Genomic DNA, 13,259 nt, shown 5'->3' on the forward strand with positions numbered 1-13,259 from the left:
TTCAATTCCCACATGGGATGGTGGGCTGCACTCCCTGCAACTAAAGATTGAAAACAGAGACTGGACTTGGAGCTGAGCTGTGCCCTCCACAACTAGATTGAAGGACAACGACTTGGAGCTCATGGACCCTGGAGAAACACACTGTTCCCCAACATTCCCCAATAAAATAAAATAAAATAAAATAAAAAATTAAACGTCCCTAAGAAATTCTTTGGAATTTTGATTGAATCTTTTTCAGTCTGCAGACAGGCCTTTCACAAACTGCTAATAATACTACAATACTAATAGTATACTGTAATACTATTACAGTACAAAGAACAGAACAAATAGATGAATGGAAATAGAAGAGCCTCACACAAGACCTCCTACAGTCTATTTAGGAATTCTGCATATGGTAAAAATCACATTTCAAATCAGTTTAGAAAGGATGGATTTCAACCTTTTTATGGAATAAATTGTGCTGGAATAATTAGATTATGTAGGGGAAAGTATTAATTCAGATTCCTACCTAATACCATATACTAAAATAAATTCCAGATATTTTATAGTATTTAAGATAAAAAATGAGACAACAGAAATACTGGCACCTAGTTAGATATTTATCTGATTTGGGGCCTATGTAAACATAAAGGTAAAAGAAAAAGAACTAAGGAAATAAAAATGAAAGTAACGGAAGTAAAATAAAAACAAACTGGGAAAGATGATTTGCAACATACACAATAAAGAGGTTATATCATTAATATATGAAGAGTTTGTCCAAATCAGTAAGAGAAAGATAAAGACTCCAAAAGAAAAATGGGTGAAGAACATGAGTAAACAAACCCTAAATATACACGTGTAGATAAAAACATGAAGAAAAAAGTGAAAATATCTACCACTAATATAAAACAAATGCAAATTAAAATGATATACAACTTATTGCCTACCAACTATGCCCCCGCAAAAAGAGTAAATTATGCTCCTATCCAATGTTGGTGAGGGGTAACTACTTTCAACAGTGCCGTTGGAAGTTGAAGCAAGTACAGGTTACGTAGACAGCAAAGAATCAAAGATGTGGGCAAGAAGATAAACAGTATTATTTTTACTATAAGAATTATTAATAACCTAAATTATCAACAATAGGGGATTGGTTAATATGATCTAGTAGTAAGTATCAAAATGATCTTTTACAAAATATTTAATGACATGAAAATGGTCGAGATTTTCAAAACGAGTTATAAAATAGTAGACATGAGCTAATTAGGTTACAAAATTTTATGAATGGAGAAAAAAGGCTGTATTTTAAAAACTCAAAATATTAACATTTTATGTAGTAGGATTATGGATAACTTTTGTAAATCAGGACCCCCAAAAAACCAAACCAAACCAGAAGATCAAAAAACCCCCAGCAAATGCTATGTCCCCCTTTTTTCTTGTGGCAACTTTAGAAAAAGTGCCAGCCATTTAAGAAAATGCTCTGGGAAGAGGCGTGGTGGGACAACAGTTGACGCACACGATTCCCATTCACTTTACTGACTGCCTAAGAACTTCGGTTAGCTGTATTATCCCCCAGTCCAGTTTTCAGGAATGAAAGGCAGCTGCATGGATGTGCAATAAGGTCTCAGACAGAAGAGCACTTCTGAGGTGGCCCACAGGAAGGAAGAGAAAAGATGTATGGATCTGGTTCCCTGAGGATTGTTAACAGTGGGTGGCAAGGGTGGTGAAAGGTGAGTACCACGCAGCCCCTCAAGCCCGCGTGAGCGCGCCTTCATGGGTGCTCATTAGCGCAGCGGTTCTAGGCCCATAGAGGATGGGAGAGTGCAGGGAAACCAATGGGCAATTAAACAATTCAAAAATGAACTCTTATATTAATGGGGGAAAAGGGAGGAATAACTGTTAAAAAGAAAAGAAGAGGAACTCACCCAGAGGCTTTTCCCAGACTAAGGCAATTCTATCTAATTCCAATGAAAAGAAAGGCACCTATAAAAATCTTTAAATTGTACCAAACCATGAAACTCCATCCTGAGAGACCTAAGACTCATTTACTGCAATTAAAATGGTGAGAACATAAATGAAATAAAGTAATGCTAATGCCCGAGTAGTCCTTTTAGTGTTGGGTGCGGGGTATGGAGCAGAAAAAGGGGAAGTCTTCAGGGCTCAAAGTCTCTGTCAGGTCTGCCTTGGTGACCTGGAATTTAAACTTCTGCCATGCTTGGGTAATTATCTTTAACTTGAAAACCACTGTCGTGCAGGATACTGCTTTCATCCCCTCACCATGCCCCAGCCATCTCTCCCTGGTTATTACTGCATTCTACCAAGCTCCACACGTGGTGGTTCTTTATCTCCTCAAGACCATCACAGAAGATGCTGAAACTGTCACAGGCCTGAACAATATCCAAATTGCTCTTAGAAGAGTCATCTGCTATTAGGATTTTTATTTAAATCCTACTCTGGAATCTGAGATGTATTTTTCCCCCAGTAGTGTCCGTTTCTAAATAGCAACTTGTTCTGCTATTATCTGGTTCTTCCTGATAAACGTGGGTCTACTGGCACACTCCAACAGCTTGTCATCACAGAAGTGACAAACATTGGTAATATGATACAATCTGAAAGAATGATGAAAAGAGAATCCCTAAAATTCTAGCTAGATACCAAATGAGCTGGTTAAATGGGAAAAATGTGGTTCCAGTCCCAGAGTAAATGCTGTAGCACTATGGGTAAAAATGTTTGAAGATGGAAGGAGCATCAGAATTATTTGGGTCATACCCAATATTAGATTAATTCTTGGGATTTCCAAGGTACAAATGAAACAATCAGTCTTCACTTAAAATGGCTGGGATAAGGCACAACATCACGGTCTCAGGTGATGTAGAAGCTGCACCAAGAAGGTGGTAACCCCAACTCTCAAGTCTCAGTTTAGCATGTGTGAGCAGTCACACACTGGGGACGGCCTGCTTTGGGTTTGGGGAACCACTGGCTTTTAGGATGTAGACCAGAATTTTATCACAAATGCAGCCAACACTATGAAATCGATACAACTGATTCACAAAAGCCAAAGCTACCGAGCAGAGGCAGCTTCCAGGAATCAACAGTAGTGGGTGTGGTTCAACTTTTTGGCTGAACAGGTCTACTTGGCCTGAGGGTCCTTACACTTACCTACAAATTCACCCATCTGAAAAGGTGAGGCTGGGGAGGAGGCCAGAACTATAAGGCAGTCTGTTCTCCTCGTCCAGTCAGGTCAAGACCATTAGAAGGGATAACAAGGTCTCCTATCAAGCCCACACGCAGTAGTATTTTTAGCAGTTCCATAGTGAATCATAGCAATTGCCCTTCAGAAGAATCTCACACAGCCAGATATCCTACCTTTCATTCAAGGTAGATTAGGATTTAGGTGAGGAATAGAAAACAGTAAGAAAATAGGGGTAGGATTCCAGCTAAAGAGGGAGGTTTTCCTTAATTTTATCTATAGTCCTTTTCACGCGGAACATACACGGCTATGAGACGCCCTTTATCCTGCAGTGTTTTGGCTAAGATAAACTATATCTCAGTTAGTTCATGGAGGCCCCTACCCCTACAGAAAAAGCAGGCTATAGTTGTAGTATTTGCTAGTTCTTTGTTTGCTTGTTTGAATAAAATTATTCTCAGAAGCCACAGTGTTTTACATTTTCTATGTTATTCTTCTCTGGGGGACAGAAGTACTTGCTTCTTCCCACTTCCAAAGGAGGACACAGCATTGTGTCTTTCTTCAAATACTTTTCCAACTAAAGTCTTACTCAATTCTTAGGGATTACCTTAAAAAAGGTGCCAGGGACTTTTCTTTTTCAGCCACTAACGCCATTAAGGAACTTTCTGCTTAAATAAATGTATGTTATTATCTATCCTCTTTTCAGGACTTTATGCAACAAATCTCCAAAAACCATAGAGTACCTTATAGAAATGTCTAATCACTGTGTTGTACATCTTAAACTATGATGATATTGTATGCCAACTGTAATTGAAAAAAAACAAAACAAAAACAGAGTACTTAATTTGACCCACTTAACACTGTGCATATATATGTATATATATATACACATACACACATATATATGTATATATACACATATATATGTTACAAAGGGTGCCAAAAAATGTATACACATTTTAAGAAAGGAAAAAACTATTAAAATTAACACTCAATAATACAAATCAATAACAAAAGATGAATGCAAGTCACATTTGACTTCTGCAATTATAAGAGGTGCTCAAAGTGGTGACCATCAGTGTAATTTTAATCCAGTTTTTCATTTCTTAAAATGTGTATACATTTGTTTGGCATCCTCTGTGTACATTTTTTAAAGTTTAATGCACAACCACATATGTCTCACAGAACAGGGCTGGTCCTCTTTGCCCCACACTTCTGGGGCACTTATCTGGGCAGCCTGAGTCTTGGTAACTGACACCCAAAGCCAGTCGAAATAAATTCAAAGAGCTGAGCTGAAGTTGTAAATTTTTGCCACTATACTTCTATGAACATTATCCCTTTTGTTTATTCAGGATATCATCAATATCTGGGAAGTCAAGAGCTGGGAAAGAAGGGCCGGTGGTAGCATGCTATTGGCTAAAGCCAGAGGTTCTGGTGAGGCCGCATTTAACAGGAAGCAGAACCCACAGCACTGACCAGAAAAGCACCCACATCACAGCCTGCTGGCTGACCCTGTGGTGAGACGGTGGTGCCTTTCTCGAGACAGTCGGAACTTCCACGCTACCGTGATATACCCGCCCGTGGGAGAGTTTCTGCTACGGCAGAGGACATTGATCTACCCCATAGGAGAGGAAGGACAAAATGTACCCGCAGCAGATTTTAAAACACCCCTCAGCAAGTGCTGTCATAGCAAAGCAGTCACTTTTCAGGTAAGCAATTCAATTCAGTTAGGTAGCCATTCTCATGTTTTTTTCTGTGTGTGTGTTTTTTAACAGGAAACCCCAAGTCTCCTACTAGTGAAAGGAATCAGAGGCTCCTAGAATTTTCTGAGGCGTCAGTTGCCTGCCAATAAAGTAAAGCTCAAATCCACGCTCAACCTGTTTCTGCAGGGTTTGCTGTCAGCCACGTCATGAAGGTTGAAGTGGAAACAGGGAAGAAATTCAATAAAATGTTGATGCTCTCTTACCATTAGCATCCTGGACTCCAGTAAGTGCTCCGACAGCTGCTGCAGTTTCCCCGGACAGGACGATCTGTCCACCCCCTTGCAAGGTGGCTTCGGCCAGGGTGGCGACAGCATGGGCGGCAGCTTCGCTGCGGGTACAGGAACAGGAGAGAGGGGGACGTGTTAAGTCAAATAAAGGTACAGCACTGCAGCAAGAGAAACCATCCGTTTGCCCCTTGCCTGGATGTCTCTATTGACTCCATGGTTGCGAGCTTACCAGCAAATACACGATCCCAATGCTACTGGATAGAGCCACAGTCGTTTGTAAATGACAATAAAAATAGCTAGAGAAATCCCAAGGCTTATCTATTTACAAAGCTAATGTGAGATTTTCTTCAAGCCTAGGAAATGGGTTTGGGGACAAAAGGCTCTTTACCAGTATATATTATAAGTCTCTTTACCAGTATTAACTGAGTGCTCGAAAGTCCCAGAGGCAGCTCAGATCCATATTCACAGTGCAAAAGCCATTCTGGGTGTCAATCACAAGGCTTTTCTTCTTTTTCTCTTTCTTTATAGTAACACAAGGCAGACCATCTGAAACTGCCCTTTTATAGCCAAGGATGGATGATAATATGAGAAGTCAGCAACCTGGACTTGCTATTCAATCACCATTAAAGAGTAACAATTTGGTTTAGATCTACGATTTCAAATACAAAGTAATGGTTGACTAAGTCCAACTTTTCCCTTTGCCTCACAGTACACACACGCAGCACTCAGTTAAGACTGAAAATATGAAATTTTCACTAGAAGCCCAAACTCCTTGACTGCAGAAACACAATACAATAAAAACCCTCCCTGCCTTCATTGCAAAGTAAACAAACACTCTGTAGAATAGAAAGATACTACCCAGGTCCACAGTGAGTACTATTCTAGCAGTTTGTGTCCCATTTTCCTTCTTTTCCTCACTATATGCTTTTACTGTGTGCATAAATACCCATTTTTATTGATTCTTTGATGCTATAAACTATAAAATATACTATTATTTTGTAAGAAAGGAAAGAAAAATTCCTGACAATTGTTAAGATTATAATTTACCGTATAAATTTCAGCGATGTTAAAATGTGAATTAAAAAAAAACCCAAAAACCAAAAAATCCAGCACCTGTCCTGGGAAAGTGTCAGGTACCACTTTGCAGATACTGAGGGAGTAGACGAGGTGGTGTCATTGAGGTTAGCATAGGTGGACAAAGTCCTGGCTTTGACACCAAATAAACCAGTTGATTCAGCGTTGTTCTGAAGCTGCAGACTTTGCCAGAATGAAGGCAGTCGTCTCACAATCACAAGCTAGAGGTGGGGATGCGCGAGCGGCTGTGGACTGGTTAGGGTACACGTGTCATGACTGTGGACAAAGCAACATGTACCCAACTCAACAGTGCCACTTTGGTCTAAGAAAGTCAGCAGACAAGTAAAGCAACTGACAATATCACTCCCCTGGAGAAGACTTCTTGGTCACCAAGAGGATTCTGGGAAGCAGTAAAAGAAACTCCACGAACAGAAAAGTCTCGTTAAATAGAAAATTCTCCCCTTCTAATAACTTGCCTTGCTTTTAAATTTTTGTGTCTCTGTGTTTAAAAAGTCATTTTTTTTGAGAATAAAACACATGTAGAAAACTTGTAAAAATTTCACTAAGTATAAAAAAATTAAAAATATGGCCGGCCCGGTGGCTCAGGTGGTTAGAGCTCCGTGCTTCTAACTCCGAAGGCTGCCGGTTCGATTCCCACATGAGCCAGTGGACAAGGTTGTCAGTTCAATTCCTCGAGTCCTGCAAGGGATGGTGGGCTCTGCCCCCTGCAACTAAGATTGAACACGGCACCTTGAGCTGAGCTGCGGCTGAGCTCCCAGATGGCTCAGTTGGTTGGAGCGCGTCCTCTCAACCACAAGGTTGCCAGTTCGACTACCGCAAGGGATGGTGGGCAGCGCCCCCTGCAACTAGAAAACGGCAACTGGACCTGGAGCTGAGCTGCGCCCTCCACAACTAAGACTGAAAGGACAACAACTTGAAGCTGAACAGCACCCTCCACAACTAAGATTGAAAGGACAACAACTTGACTTGGGAAAAAAGGCCTGGAAGTATACACTGTTCCCCAATCAAGTCCTGTTCCCCTTCCCCAATAAAATCTTTAAAAAATATATATATATAAATATATATATATTTTTAAGTTATTTCCTTCTCGCCTTAAACACAACTTTAAACAGATAATAATCCGGATTATACTGCACAGTTTTACAGACCACCTTTTTCACCTAACATTGTTGTTTCCACCATGTACATATTCTTTGACATTTACTCAAAATAACATATTAAATGCAAAAGTGCTGACTTTCTCCTTTTTATAGTCATTTAGCTATGGCAACTTTTAATTTGTAGGCTTTCTTTGACTTAGTTCTAGGTCATGATGATGTATTTCAAATTTATTTCCTTCATTACAAATTTGGGGCTATAACTGAAGTTGAGCAAAAAGCTGAATAGAGCCATAGATTTTACACGCAGTCCATGAAAAAAATTAAGATAATCCTCTATGTTGAAACACACTTCTTGGTGATCTGATACCCACAACCAGTCATTCCATAATATCTATAGCATGAATTTAGAGTCAAAGGGGACTCTTGACCTGGAATTACTACTAAGGCGATTCTTTACCTTTTACATGGTAGATAATAATTTTGAAGTGCTTCATAAGTATTTATCAGAGATAATAAAATGAAGTATTATTTAGTGCCTAGATTCTTTTTCTTTTTTTTTTTTAGTGCCTAGATTCTTAACTTTCAATATTTTTCTAAGAAACTTGTGTCAATAATATTACCAGCCAACTTTACAAGTTGATTAATAATAAAATATTTAACACTCTGACCTGAGACTTCATGAAAAGTATATTCTTTGGAAAAAGCTGCAGCTGTGTGGTATTTGAAGCAGGAAGCAGTATATGAGAATTGTTTATATGGAAATAGGATCTATGTTTACAGGTTACTGCAGCGGTTGCTCATTCCACTCATTTTTTTTTTTTAAATCACAATTCACAATAATCTTATTTCTATGATCATCAAAGGTGATGTCCACGCCCTCTTGTCCACCATGGACACGTGCCTACAAGTGTGGAATTTCACAGGTGATGACGGAGAGGGCAGCTACCCAAGCCCTGACATGAAAGTGTAACTGTACCCAATCGCACCCATTTTATTATGTCTGAAGCTCTAAATACTGTGGGTGCCAAAAAAAATGGAACATTTTAAGAGATGGTATCTATGTATTACTTTTCGAAGTTGAAATGAATTACATAGCATTGTGTAGTGTGACGTTCACTCAAAAGATGGCGTTTATCAAATGAATGCCAGTGTCATTACAATTTTAGTAATGGTATTACAATTTTAATACAGTTTTTTCCTTTCTTAAAATGCGTATACATTCTTTTGGCACCCTCTGTATTTAAAGCCATTTTCTTTAATACCTTCCTAAAATATGTTAAGCAAGAAGAAAGGCTGCGAACCAGCAACAACCTAAAGCAATCCGGGACACCAGGGATGAGGTGCGAGGGGGTGACAGGGCCACAGGTCAGTGAGGTTAGTTATTTTGTCCCGTCAAGGGCAAAGGGCAGATCTTTTGGTGACTCCTGTGGTAGGCAGGCCTATTTCCAAATCGATTCTAACCCTTACACTAGACTTCATAGGAAATGACCAAACTATACTGCTAGAAAAAGATCACCTTTACTTAAAAGGTGAATAGGGATTAAATGTTTTTAACCTACCACTTCTAAATTTCTTGACAAAAGTCATTTCCCAACCAGTTATAAATGAGAACTACCCATCAACTTTTTATCTGCAAGTGTCCAAACTCATTTACAAGAAGCAGCAGCAGTTTTAGTCCCTACCCTGCATTTCCAGAGAGGATTTCTGATATAGATATAGGTTGTCCATCCCATTTACTGGACAAATAAATACCAGTCCATATATTAAAGCCACATTTTATTTTAATGATATCTCTAATTTTAAGTGAAGTCTTTTCATTTTATTTTTAAAGGTAAAAGTAATTTTTTCTTTAAAAATACTGTTCACTTCTTTTTTTAAGCAAAGTCGTCACAGCAAGAGAATAGCAACTCTAAATTCCTTGACAAGAGGAATCAACGTAAGCATTTGTTTCCTCCTAGCACTGAGTCACGGCCCTATACACAGTAGACACCCAGTAAGAACTGTCTTGGTGTCAACAACACAGTGTAAATTCCTACTAGGGCAACTGTACCTTCAGTCTACAAATATTTATCATGTATCTCCATATGTAAGGACTGTGTTGACTGCAGACAGACTTCTTTAAGAAGGACTATAAGCCTAGGGCAGCTTCCCCAACAAACTGAAACTTGAAAGTAATCTTTGTGTTGTAACAACCAAATGATTTCACTTCCTTTCCTCTCTGGTTGTTTAGGCAGAATAGCGCTACTTTTTTTTTTTTTTGGAGCTGCGATGCTCTGTTCTTCCTTTGTTCACTTTGAGTCTCTCCCCATCTCCTTCCTAAAAGTGCTGATTTATTGTGTATTTGGAAAATAATTAAAATGCACGAGTTTCCAGATATTTCAATGACAATTTCCCCCGACCCCCTCGGGTTATTATAATGCCAGGGTGGGCTAGAGGCCGTCAGCCCAGGGCCCTTGTTCTGACTTGCTATACAAAACTCTAAACAGCATGGTTGAAAAACAGGTCTGTCCTGCATGCATCCTGATCCCCTTTCCTCTCTAACAGATGAAGGAGCCCCTTTGTGGCCTTCTTCCCCACCTGCCATTCCATGCCGCTTGCCTCCTCTCACTCTGTGCCCACATCTGTTTACAGTGCAGCAGAGGGCAGGTGATTATTAGAGAACCATGCCTGTCCCATCTGCACCTGAAACAGACAGGCTAGAAGGGAGCAGCTCTACGGAATCGCTTTGTTACCATAGGAACAAAGATCAGACTTCTTAGTGTAGTTTTCACAAAGATCACTTCCAGAAACAAATCCTGTGGAGGCTGGGAGTGTGTCTCATCCCACAGGGAAGCAAACACCAAGGATTTGCGTCTTAGGTCCAGTCCTCCTGCCATTAGACAATGGGTTGCTTCTCCTGGAATCAGAAAGCCCCTGATGTTCTCCTAAGAGCCTGCTACAGGCAGGTGTTAGCTGCCAGGCTTGGCTTCTTCACCCCCAGCAGAGGCTGCAACACACCATCCCCCAGTCCTCCTCGGGGCGCTGAACCATCTGATTGCAAACAGATTTCAACATCTCTCTACTTCTCCTCCGTGCCACAGCGAACCACGCTCTCCTTCCTTTGGAGTAAACACTGGAGCCACCTCAGCTGCACCGACTGTTAATAAGTCCTCAGGGGAAACCATTACCCTCTTCGCCTTTAGAAATAAGCCCTGGTCTTTCACTAAAGGGAGCCAGAAAGTGCCTCATATTTTCCACGATACACAGAGTTCCCAGGACGCTCACACTTCACTGGAATATCCGAGGTGCTGGCTCAATTAAAACAAGTTTTGCTGGTCTTTACTGGTGGCCAGTTAGGCCCCATGCTATAGTGAAGAGTTACCGGCAAAAGAGGGAGGTTGTCACTCTGGCCATGGCTCTCAGGACACTGATCTGTGCATCCTCTCACAAAGGAAGGAATGGGACTGGGCCAAAGCGTGAAGAGTCAAGGAAGACTTCTGTGTGACTGAGAAGCAACATGGTTCAATGGGCTAAGAAAAAGGTTTTAATTCCAGGTCACTCAGGGACTCAATGGGTAACTCTGGAGGACGTGTGTGTGCACGCGCGCGCGTGCATTTCAGTTTTGTATACCTCATCAACCACCTAGTTCTGGCCATGGACCTTCAAAACCTGTCACTTTATCTCCATTCTTACTACTTTAGTTTCCAAGCATTTAACACATCACACCTGGATTGGCTTTCTAACTGCCTTCTAGTTTCTATAAGCAATCTCTTCTCACTATAAGCAATCGTGAATAGACACATCTTAAAATATAATTTAAATAACTATGCTTCCTGAAGTGCTAACTATGGGCTGGATACTTTGTGGAGAGTTTTATATATATTATCATCTCATTGAATCTTATTGATTCCATGTGATGAAAATTATCCTTATTATAACTATGAGGAGACCAAAGCTCAGGGATTAAATTTCTCAAGATCAAATGGCTAGTAAGTGGCAGAGCTGGGATTCAAACGAGGGGACCTTGGAACCCTCTTCTCAGCCACCATACCATACAGCCTCATGGAAATCATTTGTACATAAGCCTATCAAGGCTTTCTAGTCTCTGTCACAACCGACCTAAACTTTAGCTGATTTTCATATTTTGGAGGAGGTGCTCCCCCTCCTCTCAACTTCTGCAATGTTCACAGTCTACGCTACACGATTCAACAGTGAATTACACACTCTGAGTAATATTGTTCGCCAAGTGTTTTCCTTCAACCAAACAGCACGGTTTCGTTGAGGACAGACAACATTCCATTTCAGAGCACTCTATTTACAACCTTCCCAGGTAGGGCGCTGGCACACCACAGGAGTCCCGTGACTAACAGCGGCTGCGCACAGCGATACAGCGGCCTCACCGTCTGTCAGGAGCTGATCTACCTGTCTCACATGCACTGACTCTTCCCGTTCTCACAACAGCCTCCAGCGGAGGTACTATTATTACCCGCCCCCTCCGACAGCAGAAGAAAGCCTGGGCACTGAGTTCAAGTCAATACCCCAGCTCAAACAGTCAGTAGGTGACAAAGCTGGGATCCAAACCCAGGTAGTTTGGCTTCAAGACCCACACTCTTAACTATTAGTTAAAACGCCGGGTTCTTTGAAAATAAAATTGTGTCATCAATGAAGAAGAAGGAGGATATGGGGGTGATCTTTTCTGTCAGCAGTCAATAGAAGGGACAAAGCAGGGAACAAGACAATTTAGTTTTGGAAACGACTCCTTATTGGAACATCCCGTGCTGCAGCACCCTTCCTAAACATACCTGAAGAAAAAAATTTCAATTGTTTTTCCCAATAACCCAAAGCATATTTTATTTCAGTTACTGATTAATAAACAACGGAAACACATTTCCTGAAAAGTAAAATCAGCTCTCGACCAGCTGAAACATGGATAAATACCCCTACCCAAAAGCAGTTTCTTTTGGAGAATAAAAGGAAAATCAATCCTGAAGCTTCTTATTTGTTATTAAGTCTTCTAGTCCCTTAAAAAAAAACCCCAAAGTACTCAAACCTTGCTGCTTTTGGTCTATTAACAGCTACAAAATGGGACAAAGCCAAAGGGACCCATGTCCCTTGACCAGCAGGCTTGAGCTGGAGGTCTGAAAAGTTAGCCTGGTTGTTGGGGGTGGCATGGGGTGGGTGAAGGCTGATTATAAATAAGACAACCGACAAAATCCTCTGGGCTAAGAGTATTAAGCTGCCAACTGTGACAAACTGAGGTAGAGCATTTCTGCACAACCCACGTGTGGGGACAGACTCGCCATCGTCAGTTATGCCCCCACCCTGGCCTCCACCTGTTGAGTGCCATGGTGACTGTAGCGCCCTGCTGCATCTCCTGAGAAGCTGCCACGGCAGCCTCTGCCAACGATGCCACTGCCTGGGTGGCCTCTGACGCTTGCGTCGTCTGGATGGTCATTTCACCTCCTTGTAACGTGGCCCAATTTTGTTCCACCTGAAGCAGAAAGGACAGGGCATAAAGAATCAAAGTCACAAAAGGATTACAATTTTTAAGTCATTTTTCTAATAAATAGCTGTGTGCTCAGCCAAATACATAAACACTTTTAAATTCATAGGACCTACAATGTACAGAACAAGGTTTTTAGTATGCCATCTTTTGTGTGAAAATGGGGGCTGGGTTAGAATATATATTTGAACTTGATTATATTTGCATAAAGAAATTTTGGAAGGACAGAAACCACTGAAAATATTTCCCTCAGTTTGTATGTTAGTATGTGGGTGTGGGGAATAGCTTAAATAGGAGACAGAAAGCAATATTTTCCACCGTATACTTTTAAATAATTTTTGAAATATCTGAGTTTTATCAATGTTACCCATTCAAAATTTTAATTTAGACCATAAATGTAATTCTAAAAAAATTCAAACTGTATCAAAG

At 40.6% G+C, this 13,259-nt stretch overlaps 1 protein-coding gene across 5 annotated transcripts in view; it reads right to left on the reverse strand.

The window, feature by feature from the left end:
• NRF1 (nuclear respiratory factor 1) overlaps positions 1-13,259 on the reverse strand; it is a 115,320-nt gene that overhangs the window by 22,659 nt on the left and 79,402 nt on the right. For all 5 annotated transcript variants that reach the window (XM_033098929.1, XM_033098932.1, XM_033098930.1 and 2 more), the window contains 2 exons: positions 12,661-12,818; positions 5,130-5,254 (listed from right to left, as the gene is read on the reverse strand). In XM_033098929.1, coding sequence (XP_032954820.1) covers positions 5,130-5,254; positions 12,661-12,818 — 283 coding nt within the window. The remainder of the gene's footprint in view (positions 1-5,129; positions 5,255-12,660; positions 12,819-13,259) is intronic.

Source organism: Rhinolophus ferrumequinum, chromosome 26 (genome assembly GCF_004115265.2).
Source record: "Rhinolophus ferrumequinum isolate MPI-CBG mRhiFer1 chromosome 26, mRhiFer1_v1.p, whole genome shotgun sequence".
Classification (NCBI taxonomy): Eukaryota; Metazoa; Chordata; class Mammalia; order Chiroptera; family Rhinolophidae; genus Rhinolophus; species Rhinolophus ferrumequinum.